Raw genomic sequence first — 13,837 nt, 5'->3', positions numbered from 1 at the left:
CAATGATTCTCTGTAGCAGCCTAATGTGAGTAATTGTCCGACGATAATGAAGACATTTTCACTATTTTTCTTCATTGCAACTTCATTTGCAGCAAAAATATGAGAGAGAGAGATTTACTTACATAAGGGTGAAAAAAAACGGGAAGAGGGCCTCTTTTCCGGCCTAAGCCACTTTATTAGCCACACAAGCTGCTAGGTGTTTAAGTTGCGCACGTGGACGTCGGAACCCTAAACCCCAAATCTCTCCGTCGCGTTTTTGGGCAATTTTGGTAAAAAATCAATACGTACAAGACTAAAATTGTCAGTCTTGTAGTTACGGTCCCAATTTTGCCACCCCCTATACCTATGGGACTATTTTTGCAATTTTGTCTTTTTTTTTGTAAAACTCCCAATAATAGTATGCAGTCATATGCCTCTAAAAATTTCTATCAAGCATTTAAGGGAAGTACATATAAATTCTTAAATTAAGACGGTTAGGTATCAATCTTCCCGAAATTGGACCAAGCCCAAAAAACAAAGAATAAATCTACCAACTATTACAGATTTTAATAGGGTTTGAAAACCCTTTATACAACAAATTTTAGAATAGAACTACAGATCTATACAGATACATAAATAATATTACAAAAAAATAACACAGTATAAAAGAGAATTGAAATACTCAAAGATTTACAAGAATAAGGCTCAGAAAGTCAGATCTAGTGAATGTAAACCCAAAAGCCACAAATGCCCCAACCTACGCTCATGGTTGCTTGGAGCCACTGTGCCACAAAGGTATCAAACACTGCCACAAAGGCTATTAGATTAACCCAGGGCCACAAAGGCAAAGATCTTTCAAGATCTATTCAACAACTAAGGTTTGCAATTAACAAAGAGATTTAAGGAACACAAAAGGAGATTAGAGAGATGAGAAGGGTTTCAAGTTCCGGAATTGAATTCGGAATGAAGCCAACATATATAAGGGAACAAGGCATTTAATTCCAGAATAGAATCTAGGAAGAATTGGGGAGACCCAACACTAGAGAGAAAAAGACGAGAGGAAGAATATGACAGAAACAAAGAGCCGGGGGAAGGGAATTAGGTTTATGACAGAGAGAGAGACAAATAGACAGACCATTTAAAGGGGCCAAAGTAGGCAACTTTAGTGGACCAAGCCAGGAAAATAGGTCAGGGTCAGAAGCAATTAAGCCAAGCACCATGAGGCGGACCAGTCCCAACCATCCAATGAGATGGGCTGGGCCTAAGGGATTTGGGCCACAGATATTTACGATCTCCACCTTGGACCAAATGAAAGATGGTGGATACAAGCATCATCATTGTCCAAACACCGGGGCCTAAAGGATACCTGCACATTAGAAGAAGGGAATACATGCATACAGGAGGGTCAAATCAAGTTAAGAATTTTAAGACAATTCTTAAATTTTTCTAGGGGTAAAACATTGGTCCCCATGTCAGCAAGGTTTTCTTTAGAGTTGATTTCTTCTAAGTTAATAATTTATGTTGCAACTATATCTCAAATGAAATGATATCTTATATCAATATGTTTAGTTCTATCATGAAGATTGGATTTTTGCATAGTTGAATAGCAAATTGACTGTCTGAGAAAATTGTAACCTTTTTCTTTAAAAAAATAATTTCTTTTAATAATCCTTCAAGCCAAATGGCTTCTGTGGTAGCAATATATTCTGCTTCTTTTGTAGATAATGAAACAATATGTTGAAGCTGAGATTTATAGCTAATGCATGCACCACATAAAGTAGACACATAAGAAGTAGTAGATTTCTACTATCCCTATCGTTTGCATAGTTAGAATCAACATATCCAACCAAGTTTACACCTTAACTACACTTAGTAAATTTTATCCCATTATTATTGAAATCATTTAAGTATCTTAATGACCACTTAAGAGCCTCCCAATGAGGAAGACCCGCATTTGACATATACTTACTTAGCATGTCCTAGATATTTCATTTTAAAATTCTTGCATAAATTGTATTGGAGATTCTTAATTAGATTTATGCTAGGATTAGAAATAAGCATATCATCAACATAGAACACAAGAAAAATAGGGACATGATTATTGTACTTGAAATATAAACAATGATCATAAGTACTTCCTTGAAACTTGAAGGAATGCATGAGGAGATCAAATTGTTTATTTCATTGTCTAGGAGATTGTTTTAGACCATAAAGAGCCTTTTTAAGTAAGCAGACAAAGTCAGTATTTTTCTTATTAATAAAACCATTTGGTAGATACATATAGATTTGTCCATTAAGACCACCATGCAAAAATGCAGTTTTGACATCCATTTGCTTCGGTTCCCAATTATAATGAGCAACTAAAGCAAGAACAATTCTAATGATAGTGTATTCTACAACTTGGGAAAAGTTTCAGTGTAGTCTATTCCTTCCTTTTGAGTAAAACCTTTTGCAACTAATCTTGCTTTCAAACGTCTTCATCATTTTCTTGCTTAATTTTGAAAATTCATTTACAGTCAATAATAGAAGCATTGTTGGGTTTACGAACTAGGACCCGAGTATTATTCTTATATAAAGACTAGATTTCTTTATTCATAGCTTTTATCCATTGTTTAGAATCAGTAGTTTTTACAGCTTCCTCATAAGAGGGAGGTTCAAGGTGTTCAGAATATAAAGCTAAGTGATAATCTCTATACCTAGAGGGAGTCCTAGATTCTCGTCTTTCTCTATCTCTAGCTAGTTGATAGTGATCTATTTCAGAGTCATTATTTTCAGGGTTATCATTTTCAGTATTTTTATTATTTTGTTGATTTTCTATTTGTTAATTTTCTTCATTAACCTCATTCCCTTGTTGGTTATCCTCTACAGATCCCTCCACCTATTAAAAGTGGTTTCTATATTATATTCTTCATCTTTTCTAGGTATTTTTGAAAAACAGGGTATTTCAGATTCATTAAAAATGACATCTCTACTGATTATTGTTTTAAAACCTGGTAAGCTTCTAAGTTAGAGTCTATACCCTTTAGTTCTATTAAGATAATCAATAAAAACACATTTTTGGGAGCGCGGATCAAATTTATCATTATTTTGCAAAACAAATGTAAAACAACAAAAAATGCGAAATGAAGAAAGACCAACATCTCTATCAGACCAAATACATTCAGGCAATTTTCCAAATAAGGGAACAAAAGGGGAATGATTAATCAGATAAGCAGCAGTTAAAAAGGCTTCACTCCAGAAAGTTTTGGGCAATCCAGGACTTATTAATAAATATCTTACTTTATTTAATAAAGTTCCATTCATACGTTCAGCAACTCCATTTTGTTGATGAGTATAAGGAGTAGTTTTATGTCTTTTAATGCCAAATTCTTTACAAAGATCAATAAACTGCTGGTTACAAAATTCCAAACCATTATATGTTCTTAAAGCTTTTAATATGTTACTCGTTTGGTTTTCAACATAAACTTTTCAGTTTTTGTATTTTTCAAAAACCTCATATTTTTGCTTCATTAAGAAAACAAAAACTTTTCTAGAAAAATTATCGATAATTGAAAAGAAATACTTGTTTCCACCATGTGTGAGGAATGTTAGCAGGTCCCCATACATCAGCATGGATATAATCTAAAATGTATGAGGATGATGAAGGTCTTGGGGAAGGTGAAGCGGGAACGTGAACTCTATGTTGTTTCCTAAAACATCACATATCATCAAATTTTTCCTTTAGAACACCAATTTTATGAAGTAATTCCCATCATTTCAAGCTGGTATGTCCTAACCTCTTATGTCATAACTCAGTTTTATTTGTTTTTAAGACAGAAGCAGCAAGCATGTAATATTTAATAGAACAAATGTACAAATTCCTTTTCTTTTCTGCCTTAAAATAGAAAGGGAACCCTCCATGATTTTCATCACACCCTTACTCATTCCCTTCTAACCCTTCTTCCTCAAGGGCAACACATGATATTAGGTTATGACACAGTTCAAGGACATTTCTAACATTTCTTAAAGTAAACTTGAAACCATTCTCAAAATTTAAGCAAACATCACCAAGACTATGAACTTCACATATCTTTTCATTTGCCATAGAAACGATGCCCAATTTTTCAGTTCTATAGTTGGTTAATATTTCTTTAAAAGGAGTCATGTGATAAGTACAACCAGAATAAGCCATTCATTTATATGCAAAGAAGTTTTAGCATAATTAATATCACAGATCATATAAACTTCATCAGAAGTTTCATCAGAAACATTTACATTTTCTTTTGTATTGTCTTTGTTTGGCTTCTTACAGTCTTTTATAAAATGCCCTTTTGCTCCACAGTTATAACATCTTTTTTCTTCATGTCTATCTTCATTATGTCTATCATCTCTATACTTAGGCCTAGACCTGCTTTTACTTCTATTTCTACTTCTGCTTTTGCCATATTTTATAAACTTATAATCAAAATTTCTATTTTTTGTTCTGCCCCTAAGAAATAGTATTGTTTCTAAGCTTATATTATCCCTACCATATTTAATTGCAGCTTTGATATCTCCATAGGTTTCAGGAATAGCATTTAAAAGCACCATAAGAGAGTAGTCATCTATGTTTTATCTCCTGTTAATCTTATGTGTTGAATTAATTTAGAGAAATCATCCAAATTTTCTTTGATGTTTTTAGACAAATCAAGCTTATATCTGAAAAATTTTTCAAGTAAGAAGAGCTTACTAGGTAAAGAAGTTTCTGTAAAGAGTTCTTCTAACTTATCTCAAAGATCTTTAGCAGAATTTTATTTCCCTACTTTTCTAATAATAGAATTAGATAAATTATGAATAATCAAAGAGTAAGCATACTCATCATTTTCAATCTTTTTATCATCAGAAACATTATCAGCATATTTTTCATCAATAACTTTAAACTTTTTTTGTTGTATTAAGATTCCTTTCATTTTTTGATGTCATATGAAAAAATCAGATTTAGCATCAAAAAGTTGTAAATTATATCTAGCCATATATACAGAAATAATCACATAATAATCACTAAGAATGAGATCAGAGAATTAAATAAATAAACTGCAGTTAAGAGGGCACCCAGGCTACTTCTCAAAACTAGATACCCGCAGCCTAAAGGGCTCGCCCAAGTAAGAAAGATAGCAAGGGGGTTTGGTCTAGGTTTGAAATAAAATAAGAAATGTAGAAGAAATGAATGATCTTACAAGGAGAACAATGCTTTGATACCACTGTTAGGTATTAATCCTCTAGAACTCGAATCAAACCCAGAAAATAATGAATCAAATCTACCACCTATTACAAATTTTAATAGGGTTTGAAAACCCCTTATACAAAAAAGTTCAAAATAGAAATTACAGATCTATACAGGTATAAAAAAATAATACAGTATAAAAGAAAATTGAAATACTCAATGGTTTACAAGAATAAGGCTCAGAAAGCCTGATCCAGTCAATGTAAACCCAAAAGCCACAAAGGCCCCAACCCAGACTCACGGTTGCTTGGAACCACTGAGCCACAAGGCATTAAATACTGCCACAAAGGCTATTAGATTAACCTAGGGCCTCAAAGGCTAAGATCTTTCAAGATTTATTCAACCAGTAATGTTTGTTAACTAAGAGCTTTAAGGAATACAGAAGTAGATTAGAGAGAGGAGAAGGGTTTCAATTTCTGAAATTGAAACCAGACTGAAGCCAACATATATAAGGGAACAAGCCATTTAATTCCAGAATAGAATTGAAGAAGAATGGTGGTGGAGGGAGACCTAACAATAGAGAGAAGAAGAGAGAGGAAGAAGAGGAGAGAAACGAAGAGGAGGGGGAACGGAATTAGGGTTATGACAGAGAGAGAGAGAGAGAGAGAGACCATTTAAAGGGGTAAAAGCGGTAATCTTAGTGGATCGGGTCAGGAAAATGGGCCAAGGTCGGAAGCAATTGGGCCAAGCACCATGAGGTGGACCAGTCCCAGCCATCCAGTGAGATGGCTGGGCCTAAGGGATTTAGGCCACAGATATTCACAAAAACAAAAGTAAAGATACTCTAGATTTACACATTGGTTATAGTTAGAGTTAATTACAAAAGTGAAAGAGGTAGGGTAGAGTTAATATAATTTGGGCCACCTGCAGGAGATCACTTAAGCTCCTTACATCATCAAATATTGGAAACATGGTCATCCTCATTGTGAAATGCCATAGTTAGATGCACTTGAAGCAGCATAATATGATGTCACAGTGAGTTGAGTGAAGTTTGGGAGTGCATAGCCTGTAAATTAAGGTGTCATCAGATCAATCTGATAAAAACGGGGTGTCAAAGAGCAGCTACACCCCAAAAAATGCATGAGATATTATAAGGAATTAACTCAACAACTCCAACAGCTCATTAATTCCTACTCATAGAATAGAAAAGATAGACCAGCTTACTCTGTAAAGTTCAAGTCCTTTTGGGGAGAAAAAACATATGATTCGATTATTCTACTTAAAACAGGTGATGTCTTACTCAGGTAGTAAACAAAAGAACTAAGAGGTAATGGAATTAAGACTGAGACATGCTAATTCACGAGCTAGTTTAGAGGGAAAAGCAAAAAAGCAAGTGGAATAGCTATATATATCCACATTCACAGCAACAGTGCAGCAAACAAAAGATGGATTTTATTTAGCTAAGCAATTCTTGTGAAATGGATGTCAGCATTTTAGGACAGCGGACAGAAAATAACAAGTCAAACCTAAATTACAGCCATAGCCATTCAATCATGAGTATTAGACTACACAACTTTAGGAATGTAGGCAGTAACAGCAAGCCTGCCTCTGGGTTTGGGCTGGGGGTATCCAGTATGGGCCTGGGCTTCGCCTTGGACTCATTGGATGAATATATGGGCTCAACAGGGCCTGTCAACTATACCAGTTTGTCGTCCCCTCAGTCTCATTCACTTAATGTGCCAAAGATATTGTACTCCAACTTGAATGGAACGTGGTATAGTTTTGAATTTAAATGAGTGTCCCGCCTACCTCGGTCCCCGTCCCCTACATTAAATACACCACTGCTGTATATATGCAATCTTTTCCAAAACTAACATAACAAACAAAGTTGACATTGGAGGCTTAAATGTGAGGTTTCATCAATAAAGTTAGGATCATCAACTTGAATTTTTTGAAATGTGTGAATATTTGTATCAGTATTTGTTTTATTTTATATAAATTATTATAATATCAAAACAAAGATGACATTGGTAGAAAATGGAGAAATAATCCCACCAACATAATAAATTATTATAGCATAATACATACAATACAGTACACATCTCAATAATGGAAGACATACACATTGTACTCAACGACAGCATCCCCTGTCTTGAAGTTCAACTCATGAGTCCTCGCCTCTGCATACCCCTTAGCAAACCGGAACACGCCGCTTCCCCCCACGATGGGCAGCTCCCTCACCGCCGAAAACACCGCATTCCTCCCCAACACGCTCAGCGTGCTGCCGTTGAACTTCCCCTCAGTGAATGCGAAGTTCAAGACCATCAAAAGCCCCAGCTTGCTCAAATCCGCCGAACCGTAGATTCCTTGAGCTCTCCCCACAATCTTGGAGCTCATATTCGGGCCCAGAGTGAGAGGGTCGTCAATCATCACCACCAAGCCGAAGCCCGTGGCGGAGGAGTTGGTCACGGCGGCTTCCGCCACGCGCACGGCGGTGGGTTGGCGGCCGCTGACTATGTCGTGGAAGTAGAAGTGGAGGTGGGAGAGCTTTTGTGCTTTGAGTCCCATTTCAGTTTTGGAAAGCCTTCTTGAAAACTGTTGGGAATGTGTCTGGATGAAATTTGATGAGATGATGAGAACAAGTGTGAAAATGGGGAGTGTGAGTTGAAGGAAAGCGTAATTGGCCATAGTGATTGTGGGATTCAGCATGAAAAGCTGCAAATGTAGGGGTGTAGTATATATACACTGACGGCTGAGGGATTGTTTGGGTTACGGCACATATACCGTATACCTACTAAATTTTGTCTGCTTGCAACAATATAGTATTTTAAAGATTGATTATTATTAGTACCAATAATTCAGCTTTGAAGGGGATGTCCAAATGCTTTTCCTTAACAATATTATATTTGGTTACTATTTATTAACAATTTTATGAATTTCTTCTTAGTAAGTTGAAAAAATGAATTTGACTGTCACTCTCTTACCTTAATCATTTTATAATGTGTTAATGCAATTTATTTCTTTGTGATATTACACGTGAATAAATTATTCCTCTACAAATATATATATGTAATTTATTTTTATTTATTTTTTAAGATGAAGCAATATATATTTTTAAATATAAAAGTACATTATTTTAGTTTAAAAACTATTGAAAGATAATGATGTTTTTTTAAGGTAAGCATTCAATATGAGCATTGAAAACGTTATGAATTATTTTGATAAAATGTTGTATTTTATCAGATAACTAGTAGTTTTTTTTTACTTTATGGTTTACCAAATGAATCTTAATGTACATGGTCATTAGACAGAAATGACATGTGCGACAGATTTAATTTTATTACATTACAAGTAGTGATTACCTTTTTCAATAGTTCAAATATTGTCCTTTTTTCTTTTTATTTTGTAAAATTTTGAAATCTCTATATTCAAATTAATAAAATAATTTATAATAACCCGACCCAATCTATTTTGAACCCATTCATTTAGACCCATTTTGGACCTAACCCGTCCATTTGCCACCTCTATTTTGGTGTTTTTTATTAGGGCAGAACGATGGAATGGAAATAAAACACGATGTATATAAAATTATTTCAAAATTCAATTTTCTTTCAGTTGAAATTTGGCGAAAAAGTGAAAGTATAAGTAAAAAAGACAAAAAAATATATTTTATTTTTATTACTCTATTGCCCATTTATATGTATGTATATATATATGTTATGTATAATTTTCTTCAAATTTTTTTCCCTTCTCCCTAATAATACCATACACATTCACTAAAGATAATATAAAAAAATTATTGAAAAATTATTGCATCGAAGTCAAGGATGAATATTTTTATTAATAAAAATATTATTGTACTTGTTTGATAATACTTTTATTAATGAGATTTTTAAAATTTTCATGTACAAAAATTATATTAATTATTTATTTTTTAATACAAAATGAAAGAAGGACTATTTAATGAAATTATAAAAAATAGTCTTTTCACTCTTAATCTGTTTTTCTCGTACCAAACAACTGAAAATATTTGAGATTTACTCCTCTTTTAATCATACCAAACAATTTAAAAGGAAATTATTATTCTCTCCCCCCCCCCCCCACTTCCCTTTTCCTATTATTTGAACCAAAACAACCCTAAAACTTGAATCCAAAGGTACTGAAATAAACATAGGGTAAATTGCAACTACTTCCCATTATGTTTGTTATAATTATAAATATTTTATTATTGTTTGAAAAATGAAAATGACAAATACTTCTCAAATAAAAAATAATTACAATTATATAGTCCTTAAATAATGATGTAAAACTTATTACTTTATCCTTGTTGATTTTTTTAAATGATAAAATATTAAAAAAAAAATGAGGGTTGGTAAAGTAAATAATACATTGAAAATTTTAGTTCATAAAAATATTTTTATAAAATTTTAAAAAGTATATAAAATTATAATTTATAATTCAAAATGGTATATTAATCCGTTCACTATAAAAATTAAATGAAAATCTAATCCACTGGTTTCGTTGTTATGCAAATATTAAACAGAAGGTATTTTTAATAATAAAAAATATTTATAAATATGTAAAGCTTTTGGAGAGGTGATTGTAATCAAAGTGTATTGGTGCTTTTAAGCTTTTTACCAAGTAATAAAGATGATATTAACGTTTTATAGGAATGTATACATAATTTTCTAAAAAAACAGGGTAGTTTTTGTAAAATAATATTGATATTTTTTATGGGTATATGTATAATTATCTAAAAGAGAGAGTAATTTGTGTAAATCTATCATAGATTAGGGGTATAAATATAATTATTTGTGTAGCATAGGAATATAGGATGTAATATCAAATTGTAATTATAAAAGAATAAAATAATTAGTGAAAGAGGAAAATATTAGTGGGCCTGGTTGCCAAATCGAGCCCAGTGATGCAGCTATATTCATTTCCCTCAACTATCCAACAACTCCACCTCCTCTACATTGCGGCCCATTCTTGTCCCAAAACCCTAAGTCCCCTATATATAATTATTCTTTCCTGTCTTTGATCAGTTTCCCTCCACCCTCGGTTTTCTTCACACACTTCACGATCACGACACTAAAACATGCCGGCGGGACACGGTCAGAGGGCGCGGACTAGGGATCTCTTCGCTAGGCCCTTCAGGAAGAAGGGTCCAACCCATCTTTCGACCTACCTTCGGATCTACAAAATCGGAGATTATGTTGATGTCAAAGTTAACGGGTCCATCCATAAGGGCATGCCCCATAAATTCTACCATGGTCGTACGGGTCGGGTCTGGAATGTAACCAAGCGTGCCATCGGCGTTGAAGTCAATAAGCAGGTAGAAATCGTCTAAGCATGGTCGCTGTCTATCTACATTTTTACTATATTTCTTTGTGCGGTGTTAAGAACTGTATTTTGTGGCTGGAACTGATAAGATTTATTTGATATTCGGCTGTATTAATGTATTTATGTAGTTTGATTCAATTTAGGTGGTGTTTTATATGAATTTTTTTTTTTTATTTGTGCGTGTTTTTGTAACTTCACCTTTGGGAGCAGTTCCTCGGACTTATTGAAATTGGCAAGGACAACCTTCGTTTGAACCATTATGGTCAAGTATAAATAACTAGAGCTGTTAGTACTAATTCTATACTACTTTGTTTTCTTCTTTTAACGGTAGTCAACCACATAAGAGTGACTTGGTCTTGAAACATTAAGAAAATATGATGGCAATTAGTTAGCATTTTTTTCATCTTTTGATTTGCTTTTATCCGGGTTAATCTTGTATTCAAGCGTAGTTCCTTGGTTGCATTCTTGGTAACAGTCATGTTTCACCAGTACGGAATGTAATTGTGCTTATGGTCATTTAAAGGTTGTATTGTTTGGATTTTGTGGGATCGGTTAATTTTGGAAGTCTGTGATGACAAATTCTAAGGCTTGTTTCTCAATACATTCGCAGTGGCCGCCTGAGAGCTTTCGCCTTCGCCAGGCTTGAGAGCTTCTGCTGCTTTTATCCTTCCTTGGATGTCTGAGACTATATTCTTTCAACTTTTGATTTAATTGCTTTTGATATTTTTATTCCTTTTGAACATTCCACCTTTTGAAGTTTTGTTTCTTTTTCCTATCGAACTTTTGGTGTTTATATTACTCTGCTAAAGTATTGTGGAAGTGTTAGACAAAAATGAAGCTCTTTTTTATGGTCTCAGAACAGCTGTTTGTCATTTGTTTTCTAGACTTTTCAATGAAATTCTGAATTATCTTAAACATTTGATTCTTGATTACCTGTGAGAGAACAATGGCTTAAACATCATATCACAGCTGTTTGGAACATTGAATAAGGTGCTGGCTGGTGATTGGATAATATTTCCAAGCCTTGTATCTATCTCTATCTTGAAAGCATTTACAGCAATTGAGAAAAGAAGTTTTTTGTTAAGCTGTTCATTCTATCATTACCGTTGTTTTAATTCTGGCTTGTTAGTCTTCTAGTTAGGTTGTAAAACACAGAGGAGATTGAGATCTGCAGTCACTTGATCTTCAGTTTGTCAGAGTTTTCCATGCTGTACTATATGTTAGCTTCTCTACCCTCTTGCTTGACCCACTAAAGAAAATTAAAATTAAAGTTTGTTGATGTGTGTTCATGCACTCAGGTCGGCAACAGAATCATCAAGAAGAGGATACATGTTCGTGTGGAACATGTTCAGCCATCACGATGCCATGAGGAGATTCTTGAGAGGATAAAAAAGAATGATCAGTTGAAGGCTGAAGCTAAGGCGCAAGGTAAAATTATTAGCACGAAGAGGCAGCCAGAAGGTCCCAAACCTGGTTTCATGGTGGAAGGTGCCACTCTAGAAACTGTCACTCCGATCCCATATGATGTGGTCAATGATCTCAAGGGTGGTTACTAAGACCCTGGTGGTGGCTAGGAATTTTCTGTTCTTTTGGCTTTTTGCTGGAAATTGTTGAGTCAAACTCTCTCTCTCTTGCGTTACTTTTGTGATGGACAAGGAGTTTGCAATTGATATTTAGACCAATTCTGGGGCAAAATGATATCTGATCTGATCAATGCTAGCATTTGGCATTATCCTTTACTGAATGAGCTTTCATTAACAGGGAACATACCGGTTGAGACTTAATGGGGATGTTTAGATATCCATTAAATGACATTTCAAGGCTTGATATAAGAGGCTCCAATTTTCTGCGATGATGAGTTCATTATATCATGAGCTTAAGCCGTAAGATGGGGTACACCAAGATTCTGTTACATTCTTTGTCTATCTTAATTTGACGGTTTCACGCCTCAGAATGTGAGATATCTTCTCATGGTTTTTCAGTACCTCGTTGGTTTCTTCTGGAATACCAGGGATAACTACATTGTATGTGAAGTCCAATTTTTCACATATCAACATGCGCCTCGTATTTATTTGTTCATCAGGAAATCAGGACTCTGTAAAATTAGCAGATAATGTGCCGTAATGAAAGCTGGTCTTTTAAATCATCAGCCGATGGGTAAACTGAAGTTTTCACGTTTTTGGATGAGCAAACACAGAGCAAGGATCATGAAACAAGTAAAACATATACCTATATAAAGGATTATCAACCAAACAAGGATCAGGGCATCCATTTTGCCTGCTGCCTGCTGGCTTTAGGAGTGGGCAGAAAGAAAAGAACTTGTGCTCAAAGTAAAGAACTAGTTAAGTGTTTGATAAGTGAGTTCCTTCCCCATACTTATACAATACATTTTTTCATTTAACTCAGCTTCCGCCTAATCATTTTGGTCAAAAACAAATCTATTACTCATCCTTGAGTTGCTAGTAAACACATATATTGCGTACCATAGGTGATATCTTTTTGTACAAGTAACAAATTTTCGTGCTTTTGTATATATATTGGGGCAACAGTGGTGGCTTTTCTTTAAGCTTATGCTTTTGAAGAGAATACTTGGGTTTGGAGTCAGTGCTGTGGACTCCCATTTCTGTTCAGAATGAAAATTTTGCCTGCTGCCATTGGCTTCTTCATTGCTCTCATCGTCTTCTCAGGTCGCCTCATTCTACCACATGGTTTGGTTGTTTATTCATTACATATCTTGTAATTTTCTCAGCATCGTAGACATTCATATTTGTAAATGCTGCACCAGCGACATTTAAGCTTTAGTTCAACGACAGATTCTTGATGATAAAGTCTTTGTCCGTTGATTCGCTGCATTGCAGGTTTGAATGATGCGGTTGCAGTATGGATTCCGGAGCATAGGTGCCTTGAAAAAATCCGTTCAGGCAAATGCAATACCTACAAATGCATGGAAAAATGCTCTGTGAAGCCAGGGGGGCAGGGAAGATGCAGATGGAACTACTGCATCTGCACATACTACTGCCATGACCCTCCCAAATAAATGCTTCTTCTCTTGATTTGGCATTCATCACTTGAGTTGGTGTTCCATCACTAGCTGCTGCGCCTATCCTATCGTTGTATCGACATGTTCAAAAGTGCCATTCTTCCTTGATCGTTCACAGCTCTTGAGCCAAATATTGCTTTTTAATGTTAATTTGTTCTGAAATTACATTTTAATTTTGTATTTTTTTTTAATGTATGTCTAAACACTCGATGTTGGAATTAGTTTTTTTATTTTACTATTTGTTCGTGTTGATTTTAAGTGTGGTTTGGACTCTAATTTTGCAAGAATCATAG

At 34.5% G+C, this 13,837-nt stretch overlaps 2 protein-coding genes and 1 non-coding gene across 4 annotated transcripts; 2 read left to right on the top strand and 1 right to left on the bottom strand.

Annotated features, from left to right (window-relative positions):
- Positions 1-5,214: 5,214 nt before the first annotated feature.
- LOC105162481 (dirigent protein 21-like) lies at positions 5,215-7,944 on the bottom strand. 2 transcript variants are annotated; one of them, XM_011080507.3, is made up of 2 exons: positions 7,284-7,944; positions 5,215-6,227 (listed from the first exon to the last, which is right to left on the bottom strand). In XM_011080507.3, the coding sequence occupies exons 1-2, from the start codon at positions 7,868-7,870 to the stop codon at positions 6,161-6,163; spliced, it is 654 nt and encodes a 217-aa protein (XP_011078809.2). In that variant the 5' UTR covers positions 7,871-7,944; the 3' UTR covers positions 5,215-6,160. The 2 variants fall into 2 exon arrangements, with proteins under 2 accessions (XP_011078809.2, XP_020549530.2); XM_020693871.2 differs by lacking the exon at positions 5,215-6,227 and having other exon boundaries at positions 7,208-7,942.
- Positions 7,945-10,194: 2,250 nt separating this feature from the next.
- LOC105162482 (large ribosomal subunit protein eL21z/eL21y) lies at positions 10,195-12,199 on the top strand. The gene is made up of 2 exons (XM_011080508.3): positions 10,195-10,496; positions 11,803-12,199. The coding sequence occupies exons 1-2, from the start codon at positions 10,260-10,262 to the stop codon at positions 12,058-12,060; spliced, it is 495 nt and encodes a 164-aa protein (XP_011078810.1). The 5' UTR covers positions 10,195-10,259; the 3' UTR covers positions 12,061-12,199.
- On the top strand, positions 11,068-11,191 carry LOC148788025 (small nucleolar RNA SNORD14). The gene has a single exon (XR_016065645.1). It is a non-coding gene; the product is annotated as a small nucleolar RNA SNORD14 (small nucleolar RNA).
- Positions 12,200-13,837: the final 1,638 nt, after the last annotated feature.

This window comes from Sesamum indicum, linkage group LG5 (assembly GCF_026168435.1).
Source record: "Sesamum indicum cultivar Baizhima isolate 11 linkage group LG5, ASM2616843v1, whole genome shotgun sequence".
In the NCBI taxonomy this organism is placed as follows: Eukaryota; Viridiplantae; Streptophyta; class Magnoliopsida; order Lamiales; family Pedaliaceae; genus Sesamum; species Sesamum indicum.
The sequence above is the reverse complement of the archived record's forward strand: the minus strand, read 5'-3'. Positions and strand labels throughout refer to the sequence as shown.

Coding starts and splice junctions, on each gene's coding strand:
- LOC105162481 (XM_011080507.3), bottom strand. CDS start 7,870: ATGCTGAATCCCACAATCACTATGGCCAATTACGCTTTCCTTCAACTC. Junction 6,228..7,283: donor GCTGTCGTTGAGTACAATGT/GTATGTCTTCCA, acceptor CTTAATTTACAG/GCTATGCACTCCCAAACTTC.
- LOC105162482 (XM_011080508.3), top strand. CDS start 10,260: ATGCCGGCGGGACACGGTCAGAGGGCGCGGACTAGGGATCTCTTCGCT. Junction 10,497..11,802: donor GCGTTGAAGTCAATAAGCAG/GTAGAAATCGTC, acceptor TCATGCACTCAG/GTCGGCAACAGAATCATCAA.